A 26,890-nucleotide genomic window follows, 5' to 3' on the forward strand; every position below is an offset into this window, starting at 1 on the left:
GTAGCGACTCTTTACTTCACAATAGCCTTGTTGTCTATATATCACTATGACAATAACATTCATACCCTGAACTGATGAATCAACCGACGTCACGTGACAGTCAAGGTCAAAGGCTAGATATCGAGAGGAATATGCATAGCTGCACAGCACACACTGGCCACGAGGTAAGACATTCCCACGTGACATCTTACGCGACATCAGTAGGTACAGTAAATAATTGAGTCGAGTCGAGACCCTTGTATTATGCAAAACGCGGTTAACAGAATGACGTACACACTGGGGTTACAAATAATCCATAACTGTTAGGTTAAATATGACTGAACGCCGGTGTTGGTGAATTATGTAGTGTTACACGTGGATGTTGAGAGGTAAGGAATGGAAAATTAAGTATACTTGACAACACTGCCTCACATATTTATGCTTCTTGTCAAGAGAGACCAGGGTAATCTGATGACGTAATAAGATGCTTTTTGCTTGTAAGAAGAATTAAATGAAATATAAGCGTGAAGATTGTCTCTGAGTACACCATCAGCTCCATTAGTACCAGGGACTGTCTTTCCAGTCTTTCCTTTAGTAGTCGTAGTTAGTGTAGAGGGAGAGGGAGGAGATGTAGAGGTCGGTAGTTGTACCATATAACTCTTATTTGTGATTTGTGTATATATTAATTTGACTACATGACTCACCACTGTTTTATGGTAAACACAATTTAAGAGATGACGCGTCATGTGGCGTGGATTACTTTGACAATTCTCCAACGAACCTACACGCAGACAATCAAAAGGCCAGATATATAGTGCACATGCACATGCACATGTAATGTAACAATTCGTTATATAGAGTGACGGAAGAGCGTGTGTACAGCTGGATGAGATCACACATGACGCGACGAGCTGCCATTGACTTCACAAGCAACATATGGTACGTATTACTAAATTATTTTTTATTGAAGCGTATATGTTGGATTACATGTAATCAATAAAATTCACGATTTACATGTTTAAATGGGAAGATAACATATATGTATCCATGTGTTGCTACACGTAAGTAGTGTATGGTGATTCGGTAGTTCAAGGACACGGTGCAAGAAAGTCTTAATTGGTTGTCCACCACGCCACACGACGACATCGTGTGTTGGTGTTGGTTGTAGTCCACCACGCTACATGACTACTTCGTGTGTTGGTGTTGGTTGTAGTCCACCACGCTACATGACTACTTCGTGTGTTGGTGTTGGTTGTAGTCCACCACGCTACATGACTACTCCGTGTGTTGGTGTTGGTTGTAGTCCATCACGCTACATGACTACATCGTGTGTTGGTGTTGGTTGTAGTCCACCACGCTACATGACTACTTCGTGTGTTGGTTGTAGTCCACCACACTACATGACTACTCCGTGTGTTGGTTGTAGTCCACCACGCTACATGACTACTTCGTGTGTTGGTGTTGGTTGTAGTCCACCACGCTACATGACTACTTCGTGTGTTGGTTGTAGTCCACCACGCTACATGACTACTTCGTGTGTTGGTTGTAGTCCACCACGCTACATGACTACTTCGTGTGTTGGTGTTGGTTGTAGTCCACCACGCTACATGACTACTTCGTGTGTTGGTTGTAGTCCACCACGCTACATGACTACTTCGTGTGTTGGTTGTAGTCCACCACGCTACATGACTACTTCGTGTGTTGGTGTTGGTTGTAGTCCACCACGCTACATGACTACTTCGTGTGTTGGTTGTAGTCCACCACGCTACATGACTACTCCGTGTGTTGGTGATGGTTGTAGTCCACCACGCTACATGACTACTTCGTGTGTTGGTTGTAGTCCACCACGCTACATGACTACTCCGTGTGTTGGTGTTGGTTGTAGTCCACCACGCTACATGACTACATCGTGTGTTGGTGTTGGTTGTAGTCCACCACGCTACATGACTACTTCGTGTGTTGGTTGTAGTCCACCACGCTACATGACTACTCCGTGTGTTGGTGTTGGTTGTAGTCCACCACGCTACATGACTACTTCGTGTGTTGGTTGTAGTCCACCACGCTACATGACTACTTCGTGTGTTGGTTGTAGTCCACCACGCTACATGACTACTTCGTGTGTTGGTTGTAGTCCACCACGCTACATGACTACTCCGTGTGTTGGTTGTAGTCCACCACGCTACATGACTACTTCGTGTGTTGGTGTTGGTTGTAGTCCACCACGCTACATGACTACTTCGTGTGTTGGTTGTAGTCCACCACGCTACATGACTACTTCGTGTGTTGGTTGTAGTCCACCACGCTACATGACTACTTCGTGTGTTGGTTGTAGTCCACCACGCTACATGACTACTTCGTGTGTTGGTTGTAGTCCACCACGCTACATGACTACTCCGTGTGTTGGTTGTAGTCCACCACGCTACATGACTACTTCGTGTGTTGGTGTTGGTTGTAGTCCACCACGCTACATGACTACTTCGTGTGTTGGTTGTAGTCCACCACGCTACATGACTACTTCGTGTGTTGGTTGTAGTCCACCACGCTACATGACTACTTCGTGTGTTGGTTGTAGTCCACCACGCTACATGACTACTTCGTGTGTTGGTGTTGGTTGTAGTCCACCACGCTACATGACTACTTCGTGTGTTGGTTGTAGTCCACCACGCTACATGACTACTCCGTGTGTTGGTGTTGGTTGTAGTCCACCACGCTACATGACTACATCGTGTGTTGGTGTTGGTTGTAGTCCACCACGCTACATGACTACTTCGTGTGTTGGTGTTGGTTGTAGTCCACCACGCTACATGACTACTTCGTGTGTTGGTGTTGGTTGTAGTCCACCACGCTACATGGCTACTTCGTGTGTTGGTGTTGGTTGTAGTCCACCACGCTACATGACTACTTCGTGTGTTGGTGTTGGTTGTAGTCCACCACGCTACATGACTACTTCGTGTGTTGGTTGTAGTCCACCACGCTACATGACTACTCCGTGTGTTGGTGTTGGTTGTAGTCCACCACGCTACATGACTACTTCGTGTGTTGGTGTTGGTTGTAGTCCACCACGCTACATGACTACTTCGTGTGTTGGTGTTGGTTGTAGTCCACCACGCTACATGACTACTTCGTGTGTTGGTGTTGGTTGTAGTCCACCACGCTACATGACTACTTCGTGTGTTGGTGTTGGTTGTAGTCCACCACGCTACATGACTACTTCGTGTGTTGGTGTTGGTTGTAGTCCACCACGCTACATGACTACTTCGTGTGTTGGTTGTAGTCCACCACGCTACATGACTACTTCGTGTGTTGGTGTTGGTTGTAGTCCACCACGCTACATGACTACTTCGTGTGTTGGTGTTGGTTGTAGTCCACCACGCTACATGACTACTTCGTGTGTTGGTGTTGGTTGTAGTCCACCACGCTACAGGACTTCGTGTCCATCATGAATCAATTTTCAAATCTGATTGGCATTAAAACAAACATAACATGGCATAACCTGGGTTAATACCCTTTATATATCAACAGAATTATCAGATTCTGGTTCAAACTATTGAATAAAAATAGAGCGAGTGTGTGGTCTAGATTTATTATGAATCTACATAATTTTTGTGTACAAGACACAAATTATATTGAGGAAACTAACAAATGTATCATTGATAATAACCGACTATACATTCTAAATGAATCAAGTACATGCTAACGCGATATGTTTGATATGTCAGTTTCACATCTTGAATCGAATTTACCAAGCCAACCGACTCATGTCCCTTTCTGGGTCACCTTGACACGTCTCGCGCTGACACATAAAATGTGATTTCGCCTTTATTACCAAGCTGTGTGAACATAAAATTCAGATATGCTCTACAAATGACATATTTCCTATGCGCCTCTCCTCCCGTCCCACGTAAGTTCAGAAGGGCCCCCTACGCTCGCATAACGCCTGTATTCAAGCAGGGCATCGCATTGTGCATTTCTCCTCTCAAACTATATTCATATTCGTATCGAACACTTCTGTCACGACACCGGACTACATGCACCACTGGAGAGGAAGACGTTGTATTCATTGTCTTAATTGTATGGTTCCATTATGAGTCATGGGACAGAAACAGAAACATAGGTATGGGATAGGGTGAGTGAGTGAGTACGGTTTTACGCCGATTTTAGCAATATTCCAGCAACATAACGGCGGGGGACACCAGAAATGGGCTTCACACATAGTACCCATGTCGGGATTCGAACCCGGGTCTTCGGCGTGACAAACGAACGCTTGAACCACTAGGCTACCCGACCGCCCCTGTATGTGATAGAGCACCAAATATGTTCTTCCGGACAGGTGCAGGTTTACGAATCATAGTGAACATTGCAGTGAGTATTTAAACGCCAAAAAGCTTTTAAAGAAACTTGTAAAAGGAAAAAGATCGATTACGAAATGTCTGTCTCGGAAGAACTTGTAAAGGCTGCAAAAAAGTAAAGATTGTAAATTTGGTTTTGGAAAACAATTAAGAAATATTACTAAAGATGTGAGTTGGGATTCTCATCCATCACTGCTGATAATTGGCATGCCTACGTCAGAGAACTTTTAAAACCGCAAGTACAATCAAATCACTCATTTGATAAATATGTCGCATATTTTCTAGAAAACCATTCAACCTCAGACTATGATGATTGTAGAAACTGTGATGAAGTGGTCATGGGGAAATATCAGAACGTGAAATAATATATGTTATACATCATTTGAAAACTGGAACATCACCACATGACGGCATCCCAACAGAAGCTGTGAAGAAAGCCTGTTTTCCGTTGTTACCCTTCTATAAGCGTCTTTGTAACCATATTTGGAGACAGGTCTGTTCCCGGAATCCTGGAATCCTGGACTTATTGACCCATGACATAAATCCGGCTCGAGGGACGCAAATAACTACAGAGGCATTGTCATGTTAGACAGTATAAGTAAAATATTCATATCAATTATTGAATCTCGAATAAATTTATTTACAAAAGCATGTGAAGTACTTTCAAGGTAAGCAGATAAAGCAATGTATACAGCGAGGAAGTTTATTAGTAAATTTAGAAATATACCTGTTGAATCGCTGGTATTTGATGGTAAAATACAGCCAATACTGACGTACGGCTCGGAACTTTAGGGAACCTATATCGCCACATTATTGAGAAAATTCATACAAAATCATGTTAATTTGTTCTTGGCGTCGGCTGCCGGTCACCAAATAATGCAATTATAGCCGAATGCGGAAGGTACCCGATAGTTGTAAACTATCAATGTAGAGTTATCTCATACTGGATACGTTTGCTCAGACAACCAGATACACGATACTCTAGACGATGCTATTACATGCTTCAGCGCCTTGATGACTTTGGGGATAGAAACTGGGCCTCAGCTGTTAGATAAATTCCTTTGTAGCATGGATTTGCATATCCCAAGATGTTGGAAATAAAATAATGTTCTTAACAATGTTTAAACAACGATGTAAAGATATTTATTGTCAAGGCTGGTCAGCTGATATCAGATGTTCAAAGTCGCTACGTTATATACATGCCTAGTCCACGTGATAACTAATGCCAGAAATGTATTTAATGATTATTAGATCTTTATCTTTACGCAGACGTTCCAAAGATATCGATAACTCCGATGTGTCCTTACAGCTAATGTTACTAAGAAGAGGATGAATACCATGTGTTTTTTATTATGTCCAGTATGTGAAGAAATAAGAATATAATACCTGCCTCACTATTATGATACGTATCCTTCACAAAGATAATTACAATAGCCACATTCTTCTCAGACGAGCAGGTTTTGTTAATAAGATATTTGAAAGAAGGATCATACATTGAATATCAATAAAACCCAAATGTGTACATCTATTCAGCTGCAATATACAAGTCGTGCTGCACGACGAATTTTGCTAGAACAAAATGTCATTGTACTATTGGCCTCATGACCACATAGACGAAATATGTCTGTCTGTCTGTCTGTCTGTCTGTCTGTCTCATAGAGCACCGCCTGGTCCATGCACGTAGCTGGGTACTGCTGGTCAATAAGTCGATATACATCATATTTACAGGTATGGTCAGTAATGCTGAAGAGTGCACTGAAATTTTTTTTTAAAACGTTACTTGATTGTGAGTATTTGTAAATCACGTCTTTACAAGACTAACCGATTGTTGTACATGTGACATTTACAAGCCTAAACAACAACTGTCATATGATTGTTGTATGTCTAAACATACATGTACATAAACGCATGGAGAAATGAACTTTGCGTAAATGATGTATTCTATTATATATACATGTATATTAATTGATGTGCAATTTTACAACCTAGTACATTTTGTGACGGTGATGTTTTCATTCTGTAAATGTCTGTCTAACATGTTAAGTTGGTTACTGATACCATGGATATGGAAGTGCAAACACTGCTACACCCAACGTCCATAGCTTCAGTGTACCGACAGATCAACGATGCTGCCACCTGGACGTCGAAATGAGGAGATTTCCTGCTTAATGATAAAATACTTCATACGTACGACTAACGCTGACATTTTGTAAATAGGAAAAACAACCAAGAATGTATATGAACTTGTTATCACTGTAAATCTCAACTCAAGTCAGGTAGAATAGGTCTATTTAATAAGTGTTTGCTTAAGTGTCTTTGTCACATGGAAATGTCAGTACAAATAAATGTGAGCGACAAAACCATTTTCATAGTCATAAGAAATCGCTGTTCTTGCAAGGTCTACCCAAGTTGTTACAAATGCTGGGAACGATGAGACCGGTTGCGGGACCAGTCTGGAGATGTGGCTGGCCAGGGCAGTATCGTGCCACCTTGCTGCGTTAGAAAGTCGACTGCAACACGAGCTCTTTGAGGACCTGCGTTGGGAAACGCGCTGGGAAATGGTATGAGCACTGCACAGATCCGCCCTGTTGTATGTGATGACAGCCGAGGTGTCCACCACTGTATCTATCGTGCTCTTGACGTGCTGCTAGTACCTCTCTCCACGCTGTCTTGAAACAAGTTGTCTGGCATCTGTGAAGCGTATATAGAACCTCGATGCTCCAGAAAACATGGAGTTTCTCCCATGTCGCTGTTGACGACCTCGAAACTTCTGTGCCCTCTGTTGCCTGGCCCGCCTGTGTGCCCCAGTCAAACCTGCAGGTTTCAGTCTATTTCGTGTCGTTGACATCGAAAGTCGGATTCCCGTTGCAGCCATTAAGCCAGTTCTGGTGCAGAAATGATACTGTTCGTCAACGAAATGGTGCGTACACCTCGATTCTGCGAGGGAGTAGTCTTTCCTCCACCAGCCCTAATCTTATCCCAAGCTGTTTGCTATTATCATTCCATCAGTCGGATATCACACTTGTCGATTTACCAAAGAGTCTGGCAACCGCATTCTGTGAGTGAGTGAGTGCGTTTTTACGCCGCTTTTAGCAATACTCCAGCAATATCACGGCGGGGGACACCACAAATGGGCTTCACACATTGTGCCCATGTTGGGAATCGAACCCGGGTCTTCTGCTTGACGAGCGAACGTTTTAACCACTAGGCTACCCGACCGCCCCCGCATTCTGTGATTTGTCAGCTTAAGTCATGCTTATTGTGCACATTTTGTCATTTTCAGCACCCTTTTTTGAAATTTCTGTCTTTGTACCCGATCAATGAACCATTTGGTTGTGACGTCTATTGGCACATGATGCGTCACCGTGGGCGGCATGCTACACAAGAGCGAGTTTGCTATCCGCGTTCAGTTACTGTGCCCCGTACAGCAAAGATGCACTCTCAAATTTGGAATCGATATCAACACAGAAATGGAACCCCATTCAGAGGTTCAGGTAACACCTTGCTGAAAATATTCGATTGGCATCAGTCCCGCAGGGAGATTTACAATCAGATGGAGATCAGAAACACACTAACGAGTAGAGATGCCGTTCTAGAGTACACAAGGGCCCAGCCTTCAAGACTACCCCTGCTTTTACGACAATGATTCATGCAGTGTGGGCAACACATAGGGAGTAAAGAAGGATAAATGTTATTAACACGCAAGTCAATCATGTGTATGTCGACCTGACCTTTTCCTTTGCCTGAAGGAAAAAATCGACCTTGTCCCACAAAGAACACTTGTAAACACCACGCGTCAGTGATCACAGCTTGAAGAACGGGTTACTCCCGTTCACTTTATGAATAATCGTTCACGCTAAGAGAGACTCTGGTCGGGTAGACTGATACTAGATGGTGGAGGTTTGAACGATACATAACATGTATTATAATTCTGTCTAGGTATTCACGAAGGAAACCAAGTGTCAACGCAATTTGGATTTTCTGAAACAACAATAAAAACCTACTCAGGCTTAATAACTTAACACAGGTTATACTCAAAACAAGTTTTGACGTGATCAGCCTGTTAACATACACTTAAACCTAAAAATGTGTTTATGTTTTGCAGTTAGTTTGCATAATTTGGAGGCTCCACAAGAATTTTGTGTATTAGCTTACAAGACTCGTTGTGTAGCTTAGACTTTGATGCATAAATCTTATTTATTACACAAACAGACACATACTTATGTTATGTTGTTTATACGACTTTCCCCATATAACGCCATAACCAAGTCTTGGATATCATGCAATTGAATCCTCGATCACAACAACGAAACACTCGATAAAATAAAATACTGGGGGTGTCACTATAAACCGAAATATCGATATATATATATTGCTATTGGTTTGCACTTAAAGTCAATAAATCGATTATTAAATCAGTTTCCGATCAATGGTAACGATTTGAGTAAGGAATATCGATAGTTTCTTTTGTATTTACCATACATAAAATACATGCAATGCTGTTCAAATTTGTTTTTCTGTTGATCATGAGTGGTTGTAATTTACGCATGTGGAAGTTTCTTTTTCTTAAATTATTAGGGTAAAGGAAAAACATATCAGTCATATCTCAAACTTTACTTTTTATTTGTTGTTATGGTTATCACATTCAAAGGAGACTTCAGTTCGAAAGTTTAATTCAGCTCTAAAATCCATCTAAATTGACACACTGAAAACTGTCGATATTTATCACAATAGTTGCTTGTAATATCAATAGTTATCGCAATAGTTTTTTTCAATATCAATAGTTATCGGAATAGTGATTTCCAGACCAATAGTCACGCCTATGAAATACCATCACTCCCTCGTCACTGATGCGGGTATTAGGTAGTTATGACATCCTCGAGTCGAATCTACGACCATCGGACCCTAACACAGCTGCGGGGCGCAACTCTGAACATCGAACGATGGTACACCACACCTTATGCATTGGCACACCGCACGCTTCCCTAGTCAAAGTAGTAATCTGGACAATGCGATGCACACTAAAAATGAATTCAACATGGTAATATTGTTACGAGGCGATTTCCAGATTGAAATAGGAAGGTTAATCCGGTAAATAGCCATTTATGATCAACGAATTGATAACTAATCATACTGAAATACTCATTTTAAGTAAAAAATGACAAAAGGCAATACAATTGCTAAGATATGTTGCAGCAGCAGTAATTAACAGGCCCGATAATGAATGTCAGTGCAATCACAACAGCAAAACATGTTTGTCGTAAGAGGCGACAAACGGGATCGGGTGGTCAGGTTCCCTGACTTGGTTGATGCATGGCTGCGTATCCCAACTGCGTATCGTTGCTTATGATGTCAATCACTGGATTGTCTGGCCCAGTCACGATTAATTACAGACCGCGGCATATAGCTGGACTATTGCTGAGTGTGGCGTTAAACAACAAACAAACAAAACGGAGCAATCACGAAGGTTTAGAATGTGGCATAGTTGTCTTGAATGACGTACAAGAAGACGAGGCGTATGCTAGGTTGTAGAGGTTGTCTCGCTCATACATGGGCCCAGACAGCCTTGTAGAAATCATATCACCAAACTTCTCGAATGAACAAGCCCATTTGTCAACAACGACCGAAGGGAGGTAACACTAAAGTTATTAGATGATGAGGTGTTGCCACTAAGAGACACAACTATCGAATAAAGCGACAAAACTCTTTCCATATCCAATAGAAATCTGTGCACAATGCAGGGTCGATTGTACGATTCTGACAAAATCATGAGCATGTGTTCAAACAGTAATGTTACCAGGTGTTCGGGAAAAGGTAAGCGTATCCTGCCCCACCGGTGGCACCCGTCACAAACACATGCAAAGTCAAGTCAATTATTCACCTGAAAAAAAACATGGGACCATATGGTAAGTCAAAATAGAGAATTGCATCGGACATAATTTTTGTAACTGATGCGTCAAATTTGGAAATGTCCTCAACATGTCCACCATAAAACCTTTTGAAAGCTTTACTGAGGCCTTGGATGTTGTAGCCTTGAGCAAGATTCGCATGTCGCTGTTTGAAATATTGGTAGAAGAGCATGATCGATTGTATCTCTAAAGTTGTGAAATGTAGACACCAAAGGCTGCAGCTGCTAGAATATTGCTCGACATGAAGGGAAAGTTGACTGTTGGAGGGTTGAAGTCATCCCTCTTGTCATACAGTCTTGTGGAGAGTGTTTTGTCACTTAATCTTTATGCATAGATCTGAATATGAAACAGATGAGGCAGTCTCACTGGACTCCTTCATGGGTAACTCAGAGGAAGGGAATATTTGATTGTCATTGAACGATATCAGATCATCGATATTCCTGGAGCTTAAGTTCAAATTATCTTGTTTTGACTTTGCCAATCCGAACAGAAATTCCGATTCATATGCATAAACAGATCCACAAGAGGGAAAACCAACTGTCACCTCACCTCACCTCCTGTGTTAATCTGGAAATGTCAAAAAACACTTTTAAAACTGAATTTCATGTTCATATGTTTGCAGTTCGTGAAACACCATGGGCTCAATATTCTTACATCAGGTCGACAATCTGTTTACTCTCCTGGAGAGTGATGAGGTCAAAGGCACGCAGGTCAACAGGTGAGTGTCATCCTGACAGTGTATCAATCAGGAGGATTTATACCACGGAAAGAAATATCAGGCTAATAGATATACTTCCATATAAAATAGCCGTTATTTGAACTGTATCCTTTGGTAATTTTCAAAATGAAGAAATTTGTTTTGTTTTGAAAATCATATTGAAATGCAGAAACCCAAATAGATTATCTAATGACAATATAAGTTTTTCTGTTCCATCTCAGTATGTAATTGACTATCCTGTGATCATGTTTCCAACAGGACAGCATGCGTCCACAAAGTGGACCACTTCAGGTTCTATCAGGTGACGATTATCCCAGCTGTAAGTGTTATACATGTTTCTGTCTTTTTCCATTTGGTAACTAAATCACACAACCACCTCAAAACATAAAGGGATAGAGCAGTATGAATATACTTACATGACGTGGCTTTCCTGCCTTATCTGTACATACTTATCTGAATGAAAGTTACCACCTCCCTATCTTTACATGTTATGTATAAATTGTTCTTGCGGTCAAAACATTGTTGTTGTCTGGATAGTACACATTGTTGTTGAGGTCAGTACACACTGTTGTTGCAGTCAGAACATTGTTGTTGTCTGGATAGTACACACTGTTGTTGAGGTCAGTACACACTGTAGTTGCAGTCAGAACATTGTTGTTGTCTGGATAGTACACACTGTTGATGAGGTCAGTACACACTGTAGTTGCAGTCAGAACATTGTTGTTGTCTGGATAGTACACACTGTTGTTGAGGTCAGTACACACTGTTGTTGCGGTCAGAACACTGTTGTTGAGGTCAGTACACACTGTTGTTGAGGTCAGTACACACTGTTGTTGAGGTCAGTACACACTGTTGATGAGGTCAGTACACACTGTAGTTGCAGTCAGAACATTGTTGTTGTCTGGATAGTACACACTGTTGTTGAGGTCAGTACACACTGTTGTTGCGGTCAGAACACTGTTGTTGAGGTCAGTACACACTGTTGTTGAGGTCAGTACACACTGTTGTTGATGTCAGTACACACTGTTGTAGAGGTCGGTACACACTGTTGTTGAGGTCAGTACACACTGTTGTAAAGGGCTGTACACACTGTTGTTGAGGTCAGTACACCTTGTTGTTGAGGTCAGTACACCCAGTACTTGAGGTCAGTACACACTGTTGACCTCTCCTGCCTGCAGGTACTGATCAGCCTGGCCTTCTCCATGCTGAAGACGAGAAGACGGAAGTTTATGGACTTTCTCCATGGCCGACCAGCCCTGGTTCAGTGAGTTGTGACCGATACAGTTGATCAGAAACATGCTTTCTCTTCTATCTGTCTGGCAGTTGCTTTCCTCGGGTTTTCGAGTATTATGTTTGATACGTGTCTTCAATTATATACAGTTTCTATGAAAGTGGGGGCGGTCGGGCAGCCTAGTGGTTAAAGCGTTCGCTCGTCACGCCGAAGACCCGGGATCGATTCCCAACATGGGTACATTGTGTGAAGCCCATTTCTGGTGTCCCCCGTCGTGATATTGCTGGAATATTGCTAAAAGCGGCCTAAAACCATACTCACTCACTCACTCACTCACTCACTCTATGAAGGTAAGATCCGTTATGTCAAGACACAGTCACGTGCTGCTATAATTTTGACAATATGGACTTTTATTATAGCCCAATGGACGCTCTGACGACATCTGGCAGAATTTCCTACGTCGCTGCCTTTGGAGCAACCACGTTCCTTACATATGAGGTTATCTTTGAGCAAAAGTTTGCCTTCAGATACGATGGACCTTTAGCCTTGAAAAGTACGTATACCATCCCCAGGTCAATAAGTCATTGGGAAAAAGGATCATTCGATGTTGCGTCTTGTCGTCATGATAACATCGTGGGTTCAAATGCTAGATGTGCCCTGATAATGTTTCTAGGTTTGTCGGACCCGTGCTCGTTTGTTTCACCAAAATGGTAAACGTCTAAGACCTGTCTCACTTAGGACTCTTTCCCACATGAAGCCGATACGTCGTGATCTGACTGGAATACGGTACAAAGCGGCTTTAAACTCACTCACTCACTTAGTCTGTCACTATTGACTGTGTCGCATCATTTGCTGTCGATACTACTGACAAATAGACTACTCATTTAAAACATGTTCCTATTATCTTGAAGGAGGACTTGGCTTGGCCCAAAAACCAAGTGAGGTTGTCTGCAAACTCAACTTATGTATAATAATATAGGAGGTAATGCTTTTCACATAGTGATGAAACCTCCGCTTCTTAGTACCTTTGCATAATTATTGTACTGCTAGATTGACATATGCACTGTGGCCCACCTGCGCTTGTTCAGTGAGTTGTGACCGATGTAGTTCCCCAGGAACATAGTGTCTCTTCTATCTGTCCAGCAGTTGCTTTCCTCAGGTATCCGTTTTGTCTAGACACAGTCACATGCTATAATAAGTCTGACTATACGGACGCTCTGTCGCAACTGGCAGAATTTCCTACGTCGCTGCATTTGGAGCAACCACCTTCCTTATTTGCACATTAAGTATGCCCAGACTTTTGAAAGTGAGCTTGATAATAGAATGTGACCTGTAACAATGACCCTCTGACAACATGAAAACACCACCATTACTCACTTGAGGCTGCAGAAGTCTTACGATGATTTCAGGTGGCTATTCCTGGATATAAATGCCCGCAGGTCACAGGTTCAGTAGCGAGGAAACCTCCATGTGCCCAGATGACGGCCCCATCCCTGCCCCTCCTCCCTCCAGTCTCATCTGCTGAAGTGGCCGCTGCAGCCACTCCCGATGACAGTTCACGCACATGCTACACAGGAGGCTCCAGTACCTACATACCACGCCAAAGGAGTCTCAAATGTGCTCCAGCAGATTCATATCTGGATAGTCATCACCGTGTGGTTCTTGAGATAGACTGTTACTGCCCAGGAACGATGGTGTCTGGCGTTGTCAGCCAGCAATTGTGGCGAGTAGATGGTCGTCGAAATGTCGGACAACAATGTTAACTTGTTCAATGACAGCTCGAATGTAATGGTTACTTGCAATCGTGTGAGATACCCCTACCCACAAATCATTACTGGCCACCCCAATAAGCGACAGGTTGGTCCGACGTGTCTGGGTGTATAGGGCTCCAAACTCCCAGTCGCCCATGCGTGACATTGAGCGGGGACCTGTTTTCAACCGACCCATTGATTTTAAGACAGGTTCTCAGAATCCAAGCCTGTCATGATAAACACCATACCAAATGCAATCTCTAGTGGTCATCTGCCAGTTAGGCAATTAGTGACTCTATTCCTGCTTCCCTCAAGTGGTTACGTACGGTTCTGATGGATAGACGTCGATTGGGTAGCCATTGCTGCTTCAGGACAGGGCTCGATGTAAACGGCCGTCATCGTACTAATAAAAGCTGTGCCCTGTCGTCACACACTGACGTCACAGGAGGTCGTCCTGACAGTGGGACATCCTTCTAATCATTGATTTGGTCATGTTTTCTCACCAATGGGCTGATTACTGGGTAATGGTAAATCGGTTGACGTCCGCCAGATGGCACTGAAGGACAAACGTGTGGAATGCATTCCGATCGTTTGCCATCTTTGCGCCTCTGATACCCCCTTCGTGCAATGTTCTCCGGGAATGATTACACATTGCAAGACAGCGGATTTAAATACCCAAATCTGATGTTTGAACGCAAAATTTTTGAGAATACACGTGTGGAATACTGCACGTGCATGCCACGGTGGATTCTGAAGTCACCGTCAAACATGATTTCACATCCTGAAGATGGAGCGTCATTACCGTTACAGTTGTTATGAATAGTGACCAGTTATAATTCATTACCTCAGGGGTTACGTAACGTATGTTTGTCGGATGTATATATTATAAACATTGAGATTGCAAATAAAAAAGTGACGTTTGGGTGAGTTTTGCCAGCTGCTTAATCGGCCAAGAACAGTTCCTTTAACAGAGACGCGAGGTTTCGTCATTTAGATCTGTATCCTTGTCAGATCGTACTGCATCAATGACCGTTTCTATTTAATCCCTTTTATTCGCATTGCAGCACTGATCGTGATAGTATCTATGATATGGTACGGCATTGTCTACTTTCCTGTCTTCGCTGCACTGGCTATTAAGTCCATCTTCAGCTACGTCCTCGGGGCTTTATACGTGTGGGTCATCACCGCCATAGAGTTCTACAAAGTGTTTGAGTGTGACGTCAGATGGGTGAGGCCATGTCGTGTTGACTTTTTAATGATCCAAATGAACCAAGATCAGCCGGGTATTATCTTCCATTACGACTTTGTGAATGGAATAAAAACATCACTGTTGATTTAGCACAGAACCATTGCTAACGTAAAACAGGCACCGCTGTTGACATACAGGACCACGTGTGACGTAATAGAGACCAATTGTTGTAACACAGAACAATTGCTGACGTGATAAAAAAAGCCGTATTGAGGTAATACAAAACCACCTTCAACGAAATACACCACTGTTGCATTATTATTATTATTAATATTATTATTATAATATATATTATATTATATATTATTCTATTGTATTCAGGAAGCTCGAATGTTGTTAGTGGGCCGAAACCTGCCGTACTTCCTCTGTCTGGTCTATCTCAGCGTCAGCTTGCCACTCAGGTTTGCCTATGCCCTTAAAACTAGGAAGTATTTTGTGGCGGAGGAAACTGATCTTGATGTTCTCCAGACTCTGAAGTACATCCGGGACTCATACCAGGGGGTGCACGTCCGGAAGCTCTTCAAGAAACCCGCACCGAAACCTCCGTAAGTGCTCATTTACTGCCTGTAACTAACCTCCGTAAGTGCCCACTGACTGTCTGTACCAAACACTCGGCCTATCCCATGTCCTACCCATGTGTCCGTGGCTCCAGCCTTAGCCCACCAAAATAGGGGCACGTGTGGTCAAACCGTCTTCAACGTCCCCTACGTGAGTCAGGATCGAGTTCGAATCCCATATTCGCCTAGACTACAATCCACGATCTGTCAGTACCAGTGTTCCACTAAACTGGTAAACGTCTAAGACCTGCATCATTTGGGACTGTACAACTGTGACAGAAACATGCAACTGAAGAACTGTGCACTCAGTGGTATGTCGCATCAAGGTGGACATGTGTGGTTGTTTGTGTAATGGCTCATTGATATTGCATCATTTTAAAAAAATACAATAATTAGGTTTTGGAATGTATTCCTCAACGTAGGCACCAATAACTTACTTTATATTGATCCAGACGATTAAACAACTTTGTCTCTCTGTCTACATATGCATGTGTATTACTAACGTACATTATCCTATGATATTCACAACTGATAATTTTATATGATGAATTCAAATGACCTTATATGTTGATGATTTAAATCGGGTCATATTTATTTCAAGTTCATTATTATCTATCATTTATTATTTCAGACCACCGGAAGCAATCAAAGACAAAATCAAAGCCGGACTCCTTGCCGCCATACACGGAGTACTCTATAAAAATGAAAAAGGTGAATACTGTATTTTTCACACTGTATGTATCGATCTGCAGGGGTCTAGACGATATTAAAACCAAGCTTCCGACTGTGCACATGTTGTTCATCGAAAGAAATATGTTGTTCCCGGAAATTCTTGAAAAACAAATTTTGCTGCAAAAAGAAATTGACTATCACCCAAATTACTTTGATGCCGTGGTTTAGTTCTTTAATGGGTCAATCCCTCATTCTGGACTCTTGTCATACCGTAAACCCTCCTATCTGGTGGTACAACCACCCATCAATAATGTTCCTGTTCCTGTTAAAGGGTTCCGGTATTCGACCCGTATCCTGTCTGTTCTCATGGTCGGCGTGTTTCTCCTGTACGTGGTGAGTCAAGGCTTCAGACATCTGGATAACTGTTTACCTTAAAAATGTAGGAAATGGCATTACACTGGGCAACAACTGTTGCGTTGTCGCCCATGTTTACGCCGACAGTTAGTAGGGACTCGCATGATCGCTCTTCAAAGCGATAAAGCGATCAATGTCGCGTTTCGCACAGTATCGGTTTGTTTAATATTGACACTTCTTGCTTGTGTTATAAAGACGACAACGCTGCAATTATGTTCTTTCTGGGATTCAACAGGCGAGCATGAAAAGGCAATCTTAACTACATGTAAAGTATTAACTGCAATTACCTGTATCGACAGTGAACCTGTGGAGTGGTAGATGTATTGACTGAGGTATACCTGACACAAATGAGTTTGGTGTCATCCCGCTTTTAGCACTGTTCCGACAAAATCACGGCGGTTGTCCCCAGGATTCGGGATCAAATATTGTACTAAATTCGGAAATCGAACCTGGCCCTTCGGCGTGACGAGCGAACGATTAAACCATCATCGGCAGCTACCCCGCCCATCTTGGATAAGTGTTGGGAAGACAGCGATGTCGGCATTTTCATTGTCTTATGATAGTGAAAAGCTAGTTCGTAGTTTCATATTTTCTTATCCTGTTCAGATTCTTTTGAGCTACTGGTCAAGACTGTCGAATCCCACTCTATCATAGAGAACACTCATGTCGGTAATTTATTATCATTTAAGGATTGATTGTGGCGGATTTTAAGAAATGTTTGCACATCGGTTTTTCGATTCATACCTCAATCAACCGAAACAAATAACTCAATCCTTATAACTAAATTCGGAAACGAATTCGACAATGTATTATCTGTAATAGTTTAATCAAAAACAATAATATATATCAAAGCAGACTAAAATGACGAGGATGATAAACATTCCAGGTGTAGGAATGCGTACAGTGGGGTGACATGAATCAGGTGATTGTTTAATTTATGCACACGGCCACAAAGTCAGGAGCCAATCAACGGGGGAGAGCATCAAACAAGGTTCATAGGACCTGTCAATCAAGGCAAGAGTCTGCAACAGTCGGACTGTCACGAACCTGAACTAATACTCGTATGTCCTGGAGAAGGCGGCTGTTTCAAATGTACAGTTACCGCCAGATTTAAACATGAGTTTCCCGAGAACGGGAAGACACAGCTGTAAAAATACGAGTTAGAAATGAAACCTGAAGACATAAAAGTTGTGGAACCCAGGCTAGCTAAGACAAAACTGGCGGGCGAGCCTTCACGTTTGCTGTTTCATTTCTTGGATTTCTTGGATGAGTATGCATGAATGTTCCTACAACGTACTGTGAATGATGATACAGGTGACTCGTAGTGGTGAAAGTAGTCCACCTAGTTGGGCGTGGCTCAATTGTTTACATTCAATGGGAAACTAATGCAGCAACATGTGATCCATTAAAAACAGAATGAAGGAATTACAGTGAACACAACGAAAACTTTATTTTACTAGATTAGAATACAAGTGGACACCAAGGTCAGATTTGGGCCTCAGCATTTTATTGCTTTTATTAAGACTGGGGTGGTCATGCTTCATGGCCTGATTGATTGTGTAACATCGTACCCCGACGGTGTGTTATGTTGCTTACAATGTCAACACTACTTTACCTGGTCCAGACTCGATTGTGTAACATCGTACCCCGACGGTGTGTTATGTTGCTTACAATGTCAACACTACTTTACCTGGTCCAGACTCGATTATGCACAGAGATATAGCTGGAATACTACTGACTGCGACAATCAAACAACAGACAACATAGTTACGTTTTCCGTCCACAGATCACCTTCCAGCTCCTGGGGATTTTCGTGACGTTTTATGACAGATGGCTTAAAGCCTATGACCTCAAGCCAGCAGAAGACGACCGTTTTGATCCGAGCGATCTCAAGACGTGGGTGACGGCATTGACACGTAAGTGAGTCAGTTAGGTGGGTTTAATCTCAATTTGATCTGACCTTGATCAGTTTTATCACGTGGTGTCAGGTTGATATGGGATGAAACCCTGAAGTGATGAAGGCCTCCGACGTTTACGCTTTGGTGAATTCCACGAGCACACGTAGGGTGCTGTCAAACCTAAAAACAATCGTTTGAATCGGGATTCGAACCAACGATGATATGTTCTGGCGCACCAAAGGGACGCAACTCCATACTAGACGATAAGGCCGCCAGTGCCTCAAGAAACTGATATAAATGCAGTGACTAGGCTGTGATGTTGAAGGCTTGGAACTCTAGATGGAGGCAGGACCTGTGTTTCCATGTGACAATTCTTTTCCAGAGAGTTTGATCGTATCGACGGTGCTAGCGGTGGCAATCGGGCTGTTGATGATCCTACATATACTCTCCTCCTACAGGTAGGTGTTCATAAATCTATGTACGAGATTGGGAGGATGATCTTCTGCGAGGGTCCCTTCGGTCTTTTTCATCCGAGCCGGGCGTTTTGTAACCAACATTTTATATGGGGAATCTCCCCTCTGAGGTCATTCTCGATGTTTCAGAACCAACCTGTTGGCGTTATATCGAGGTGACCACAGCCACATCCCCACAAGAAAGGACAGGAGTAACGCCAGCCTCATGGTAATAGTCAGAGGATTTACGTTACAGAGAGTAAGAATTGCGAAGTATTTAACGAATTGAGTATTTTGCAATGAGGGCGCGGATTCCAGTGCCAACATGTCTCTGCACCAGTCGACCCTTGTGTGGATTGAATGGTTACAGTGTGTTAAAGGTGACTATGCTTGTCGTAAAAGGCGACTAACGGGATCGGGTGGTCAGGCTCACTGACTTGGTTGATGCATATCATCGACCCCAATTGCGTTGATCGATGCTCATGATGTCAGTCACTGGATTGTTCTGTCCAGACTCGATTATTTACAAACCATCGTCATATAGCTGGAATATTGCTGAGTGCGGCGCTAAACAACAAACAAACAAACAAACAGTGTGTTACCCGGCAGATTGTGTATCACTCGCGTCCACTCAGCCAGTCACTGGGTTGTCTTGTCCACACTCGATTATATAAGATGGTTAACTACGGCTTGATGCAGATGGAATGTTGATGTCACCATTCTCCTTCTCACTAAGGATATCCTGGAGATGGTTAAATAAGCAATGAGTATTACGAGGAATCTTTCGTTTTTCACGTGACTACGAATCCATGTCTTGAGAAACTCTCTCGCCATGTTGCAGCTGGGGTGTATGCGGTTTGCCGGGTACCAGGTGGCATACATCGCATGGGGTGAGTGATGCAAGGAGATAACTGATATTTGTGTGCTATTGGGAGCATGAGCATTCTGCTTACCACCTGCCTTATATGTCCTGGATTTAAGTGAACGTCATATCATTTGAATGAATTGTGAGTTGACGCACTGATACTGGCGAAATACAAACAACGGTTATGTACAGTAACTGTGGTTATCAACTGTGGTTATCACACAACCACCACCATTAACACCTAGAATAACAATGTGTGCTGTATAACACGTACATCTGGTTTCTAATGTGCCACGTGGCGATTCCCAAAATGAAACAATATGTTAATCCAGAAATCAATACGTAGAAGAACTTAGTGTGAAACCAAGAACCAACCAACAAATTGTATAAATTAACATTTGTATTACAAAATTATCAAGGTACACAAATCATTACAAATTACTGCACAGCAATTATAACGTCAGTACGCAATAGAGTGGTAGTACAATATTCAATGACAGTATATAATAGGATGGCAATGGTCTGTTTAAAATACACAAATATAGTGATGACAGTGGCAGTCAGTGATAATAATATATATAGAAATGACAAGAATTAGAGTAGCTCCCCCTTATTTGACCTAGTAATTAATAACACCACTGAAGAGGCGAGTTGAAGAGGAATCGCTTTCAAACACACTCACCTGCAATTTGGAAGAACATTTTCTTGATCTTGTCTGCATCTTGTCCAGTTGGCATACATACGAAATGCCGGAGATGTTCGATCAGACAAGTGCATACATCTCTGACTGACCGAAACACCGAAGAAGTTGAAATAGTCGAATATGAATCCGCGATCAAAGAATAAAAAGATCCAGTGGCCAGGAAACGCAGGGCGACAAGTACCTGCGTTAAAACAGGTAATGGGCTACTTCGGTTGGAGCACCGTTCAAGTTTCTCTCAAACAAGGGAAACAATAAATAAAATGCTCTCCGCAGGGAAACGGAACCTCATGAATAACTCCTCGGGTTCCATGAACTCAAGAGGATTTTGTCTATCGACTAATCTCCTTGACAACGTTGATATTTGTGTCTGCCTACGACGCCTACGTCTATTCAACACCGCCATTTTATGACCGACAAAAAAACTTAAGTTACCTTCCTACCTAACTCAAGTTGTAAACTCAGTTTGAGTCGAAAATTGAACTCAGTTTGGTTTCAGAAATGCATTTTGCTGAGTTTTCTCAAATTTGAGTAAAACTCAGACTTAAGTGTGTTTTTGAACTTAAGTTTGTTTTGAGAAATCGGGGCCAAAATTAACAAGGTACACAAATCATTACAAATTACTGCACAGTACACAATAGAGTGGTAGTACAATATTCAATGACAGGATGGCAGTGGTCTGTTTAAAATACAAAAAGATAGTGATGATAGTGACAGTCAGTAATAATAATATATATTCACCCAGCGGCGACACTGGTCTGGTTTCCGATATGGGCTGGGCAGGTAATCAGGGTTGATGAGTTTGCGTGAGATATCCCTAAACACGCACTTCTCCCACTATATCATTATATAGTCTAACTAGCTACTGGAAATGTCTAGCGGCACTAGAACATTACAAAATATTCAGCATGAGTCCATGGTATACCGGAAGTTTACATATCTAGCATCTACATATAGTAACGTCCTGACAGCAGCTTACATTAAATAGTACAACATTCCTGACGACTAATCACTGCCCAAATACAATGCAATGAGCGTCTACCGAATCTCAGCAGAAGCAATGTAACACAGTCACAATCATTGTTCAACGATACTTTACACTGTCATGTAACAAATAAAGCATACGTATGCTGTATACCATGTACATCAGGTTTATAATGAAGCTTAGATGTGCTGTAACAGAAAAGGGTTCTTTGTAAAGGGAAAACAAATGCTTGTTTGGTGGAAGTACAAATACCTCTGGTTCCGGCCCGGGACCCCTCCACTCTATGCTGCTGGTCATGTTTGCCTGTCTCGGTCTGTCGTCTGCCTGCTCCCTCGGCTGACCACCCCGGTATTAAAGGGGAAGCAGAGCTCTGCCCTTTGGACCTTGGGGATTTTTACTATGTAGTGGATTTCAGTCCAGTACCGTCTATTTCATGTCACTTATGATCCTCTGACCATGTAGTATCTGCACGTTTACACTACATGGCTCCTGGACATTGACACTTGATGGGATATCATATCTGTCTTAAATGAGTGGTCAAGCAACTCTGAGTTGACCATTAAATAGCCTGAACTCGAACAATATATACAATATGCCAATTGTCATCGTCTACATCCCCGCCTGGACAACAAGATAGCCTGTTTCCTTAGTCCAGCAACCTGCCTAGGTGTGTGTCACTGTAGTCACGACAGCCTGGGTCTTGGCTGAACAGCTATGTTATACGCGCCCCCTACTAATTAGAAATATACCATGAAGATTTCATGGAGCCGATTTACATATTTGAGCCAGCACAATCATGCCAATTAATCACTAAAAGAGTTCTTCGTGCACCCATAGATCATGCATATGGACCTAGTTATGCGTATTTACATCCTCTCATCATTTAACAATAAATATTACAATCTGTGCCAACTACTCAGCGTCACACATGTCAGGGTGAGAATCTTCTCCCCAATAAAGTCGAGTACAGCTCGCTGGTAATTGTTCTGTACACAGGGGAACTATGTCCACCATCATATCGGGTGCACAGTCACTGCAGTTTACAGTGATGTGGCTTCCCCAAATTTTGGTATGTTGGGTCGTCCGTTGAAAAACATCATTCTTCAGAAAACATACTCTTCTTGTTATGGTCAGATGTAACAAACGAGCTCTCCCTCGGTCTTCAACCAACTCCTTCCACGACGGGTCGGGATGTAGACGATGCCCTGCATCAGTCACGGCATCTGCTGATGCCTCCTCTGTCATCAATGGCGATGACGATATCCCTCCTCTGTGGGCAATACCCGTCAGCCGTCGTTACCTGGTGTTCTGGTTTGACCGGGTATTCTCTGCTTTCCCCTCCACCATGACGTGTTGGCGCAGGACAAACGTCTTGTATGCAGGTAGAAACCTCTCCCTCTGAATTCATCGGCGCCATCTCATAACTGGGCGTGACGTCAGCAACTCTGTGACTCCTACCTCTCCGGGTTACTTATTTTCTGAATCTTCTATAACCTGATATCATAAATCTGTTGCTCATCACATTTGAGTCAACTAATACTGCACAAGGCCACTTTGATGTCTTTCTGTTTGACTTCATTCTGCATCGCTTCATCTGTACACTGACCCATGTGTATCGTTTCCATGTCCGTCAATAACTCTGGCAATATAGTTAGATTTGTCTTACTGGGGGTGGAATGAACAGGTTCCCACCATTTAAGGCTACTGACATTAAATACTTTGCCCGCATCAAAAAAGGCTTCTTTGATGTAGAACTGGCTTTCTTTTCAAGAAAATGGGGGCAGGAAGCAGAACAACTCTCGAGTCTTCCCATCAAACACTTGTGAGCCTGTTTTCCCCTTCATCATGACGTCTTGGTGCAGAACATGCATCGTGTCTGCAGGTAGCAACCTCTCCCTCCGAAATCATTGACCTCATCTCGTTACTGGGCATGACCCTGGCAACTCTCCTGCCACTCCCCATCCGGGTTAACCATCTTCTGAACCTTTCATAACCTGATGCTATTATTATTATGATGCTTATCTAGCAACTTCCCCAGGCGTGTGTGACTGTCGTCACAGCAGACAGCAGTTATGTTAGAGCTGTATGTAAAACAAGAAGGTTGTTGTTTCCAAGTTAGATGTTGTGAAGCTTTTGTTTCGGGTTGTAACAAACAGTTTTTCGTTTCAGGGTTTGTCATCCAGTTTTTCGCCCTCGTTCCCCTTTCAGTGCTAGCAATTATCATCGCTCGGGGTGGAATGTCGAGTTGGCTCGTTAACTACGTGTTGCAGCTGTGGTAAGCAAGAATTTACCTGAGCCAAATTTGTCTCTAGATGTGTCACAGGAAGCTTATGTTGGGGCATCTGAAAAGTTCATCTAATATTCTGACGGTGGGTTTGGGTTCGTTGGGTTAGGTGGGGTGGGATGGGGTGGGTCGTGGTGTTCTTTTTGTTAGAGACAAGATATGTTTCGACAATGCTTCAAATACGCTATTATTTCTGTAACAAAGCAGGAACCGAACAATTAAGTTATTTTTCAACAAACTTTTGAAGAGCACCAGCATTTCCAGGGAACAATATTTCAATATTTTGAACAAACTATGTTTCTTCCAATTTTTGTCCTTATGATAGCCGCATCTCTCTCTGACTCCAGGCCGATTGTTGTGTGGACAATAGTGCTGAACGTCCTCCAACTACTCTTGGCCAAGTTCCTCTTTCTACAACAACGCGGGGACACGCTGTATATAGACAACAGGTGTGTATGTCTTCCTTGGTGGGGTGGGCGGGACACGCTGTATGTAGACAACAGGTGCGTATGTCTTCCTTATACTATTATGACATTCAGCTATAAGTACAAATTTTAACATTAACTCACGAGTTGCCTCCCTTGTTTCAGGCGGTTCTTCTTCATCTTCACGTTCTTCATGTTCTTCTTCAACATCTTCCTCGGCCTTGCGTCCTGCCTCATGAGGATCATCAAGGCCATCGTCTTGGGGGCCTTGTTCATGCCACGCCTCGACCACAGCACCTTGTCCCAGAGATTCCAATTCTTTGATCCTGGTACTAAGCCTTCTAAGCTTTTCTGCAAGGCATTTTGTCAGATTCATAAAGAGGGGACAAGACGTATTTGTAATATTGACGTCATTTCAGACACCTTGCCTTGGCGCGATTTACTGGTGATGATTTTCGGATGTATTTTATATGGTTAAACCTCCTTAAAGCCATGAGTCGTGTGTGCAAGAATGTGTTATCACGGACGATTTCCCTGTGTGGATTTCCGGGGTTCCACTGTACTTGGGACCACGTGAGAACATTCACATAACGGTTTGGTCTGCTTATTGCGGCGTTAAACGGCCCTAATAACCGACACAGGTATTAACCTAATGAAAATAATGATACACCTAATTGATGGTTGAAAGACATGAGGTTTTCTGTTTTCCAAAGGGTTCTTGCTGATCTGAGCTCAGGATTATGTGTGTGTGTTTTTGTTCAGGTTTTGCGGCGTATGTAGGCTACATGCACGTGGAGAACCAACACACACACCCGGTGATGATTGTATTCATCCGCCTCATGTTGATGAACCTGCACTTCCGGAATCTTGGCGAAAGTAAATCCGTCGACCTGAATGGTTCCATGGGAGCAGGTGAAGAGGAAGATAGCATTCAGGGCATCAGCATACGTAAGTAGTGGAGGAGGTACACTATATGGCACTGTGTTTGTATGTCAGTTTCAGTAACAGTGTCAGTGTCACTGTAGCTGTATGTGAGGCTGAGGCTGAGGCTGAGGCTGAGGCTGAGGCTGAGGCTGGAGCTGTGGTTTACTGTGCTCTTCCTTGATCATGTATATGAGGCTGAACTGGTTCCGTGTTCGTGTCTGTGTCTAATCTAATAAAAAGAATCTAATAATAAATATAAGATAAGCCTAAATCGCAAAGAACAGCCAAAGAACGAAGTGGGGTCGATTTCACGATAAAACATCGTGACGTCATTTCTAGAGATTCGAATGTGCGCTCGCATCTTGATGAATGGTCAACGTTATGTTTGAGAGGGAAAGGTCTTGAGTGAGTTGTTCCCAAACGATGTAGCTGGACAACACAGATGAACGCAATGATCGCACCCAAAATTCGAAGAAATATGACAGTCGGTATTGGGAGAAAATGTGCAGATAATCGACGTGAAAAATGTGGGAATACCAAACTTAACCCCCCCTCCCCCTGTACACAAAATGGAGTTGTCCGACACTGCAGGCAGATACTCTGCGCCCCGCATAGTTTATTGTCTTTGCAGTGTTTAATTGTACGATAAACAGCGATCACAAATCGTTTATTTCTTAACAATAACCATTCATTTCATTTCATCATATTTACAGAAATGAAAGGAGACGAAACCGATTTGAAGGCGGCACAAGAAGCCAAACGACGTAAATATAAAGCCACCTTCAACTGGGCCGTGTTCTACACCCTCATCAATAACCCCCAGATCAGGGTGTACCGGAAGGGCTACATCCAGAGCAGGATAAAGGCGGTGGAGGAGGGGAGACGGATCCCAGTCAGTGATCTAACAGTGGTCGATCTCTGCAGACTCGACCCCGTGACTGACACCAACGACAACAGCAACGACGACAACTGTACAGGCGACGTGCACGACGTCAAAGGAAGACGGATAAATCATGAAACTGAAACCCTAGTGTGACAAAAAGAAAGTATACTGCACGAGATTACTTCGTTTTTACACACAACGCGTGTTTCTGACAATTCTGCCAAAAACATTTTAAAGTTAAAACCTACTTCAAGACTTCCATGAATGGTCGGAAGGGATGTTTCGTTTGAATCACTGTGCAAGATGAACATAAGGACAGTTGTCTCATGCCTTGTTGTATGCCGGGGCCTATAACGTGATGAATGAATGAAATTTTTTCTAAGATCTCACATTGTCAAATACATTATTTACAATACATTATTTAGATTACTTGACTATGTACAATGAAAGCATGCCACACAGTGCCGAGAATACACAGTTTACAATGTACAATTTGTGAGCAGTAAGGTATATGTGTCTAGTATATATACATATGGTATTTCTTCAAATTCCATAAAAAGTGACAGTGTAATGTATTCCTAAGTATCATAATCAATTTCGTCTGTCAAGTCATGAACATTCGCGCCGAGAAACAATAAAAGCATA

The 26,890-nt window shown here is 42.7% G+C and overlaps 1 protein-coding gene across 1 annotated transcript; it reads left to right on the top strand.

The window, feature by feature from the left end:
- Positions 1–296: 296 nt before the first annotated feature.
- Positions 297–26,890, top strand: LOC139447577 (stimulated by retinoic acid gene 6 protein-like). Its single transcript, XM_071228985.1, has 19 exons — positions 297–368; positions 838–918; positions 10,860–10,955; positions 11,214–11,274; positions 12,134–12,219; positions 12,606–12,739; positions 15,002–15,165; positions 15,508–15,731; positions 16,375–16,454; positions 16,747–16,808; positions 18,616–18,745; positions 19,110–19,185; positions 19,330–19,408; positions 20,021–20,069; positions 23,899–24,004; positions 24,361–24,462; positions 24,604–24,767; positions 25,201–25,386; positions 26,076–26,890. The coding sequence occupies exons 3-19, from the start codon at positions 10,873–10,875 to the stop codon at positions 26,396–26,398; spliced, it is 2,109 nt and encodes a 702-aa protein (XP_071085086.1). The 5' UTR covers positions 297–368; positions 838–918; positions 10,860–10,872; the 3' UTR covers positions 26,399–26,890.

Source organism: Haliotis cracherodii, unplaced genomic scaffold (genome assembly GCF_022045235.1).
Source record: "Haliotis cracherodii isolate W230 unplaced genomic scaffold, xgHalCrac1.p SCAF_7, whole genome shotgun sequence".
NCBI lineage: Eukaryota > Metazoa > Mollusca > Gastropoda > Lepetellida > Haliotidae > Haliotis > Haliotis cracherodii.

Bases quoted from the DNA above. Each gene is read 5' to 3' on its own strand.
- LOC139447577 (XM_071228985.1), top strand. From the start codon at position 10,873: ATGGGCTCAATATTCTTACATCAGGTCGACAATCTGTTTACTCTCCTG. The intron at 16,809-18,615 runs GTGAGTCAAGGC...TTCCGTCCACAG, and splicing joins GCGTGTTTCTCCTGTACGTG to ATCACCTTCCAGCTCCTGGG. The intron at 18,746-19,109 runs GTAAGTGAGTCA...ATTCTTTTCCAG, and splicing joins GTGGGTGACGGCATTGACAC to AGAGTTTGATCGTATCGACG.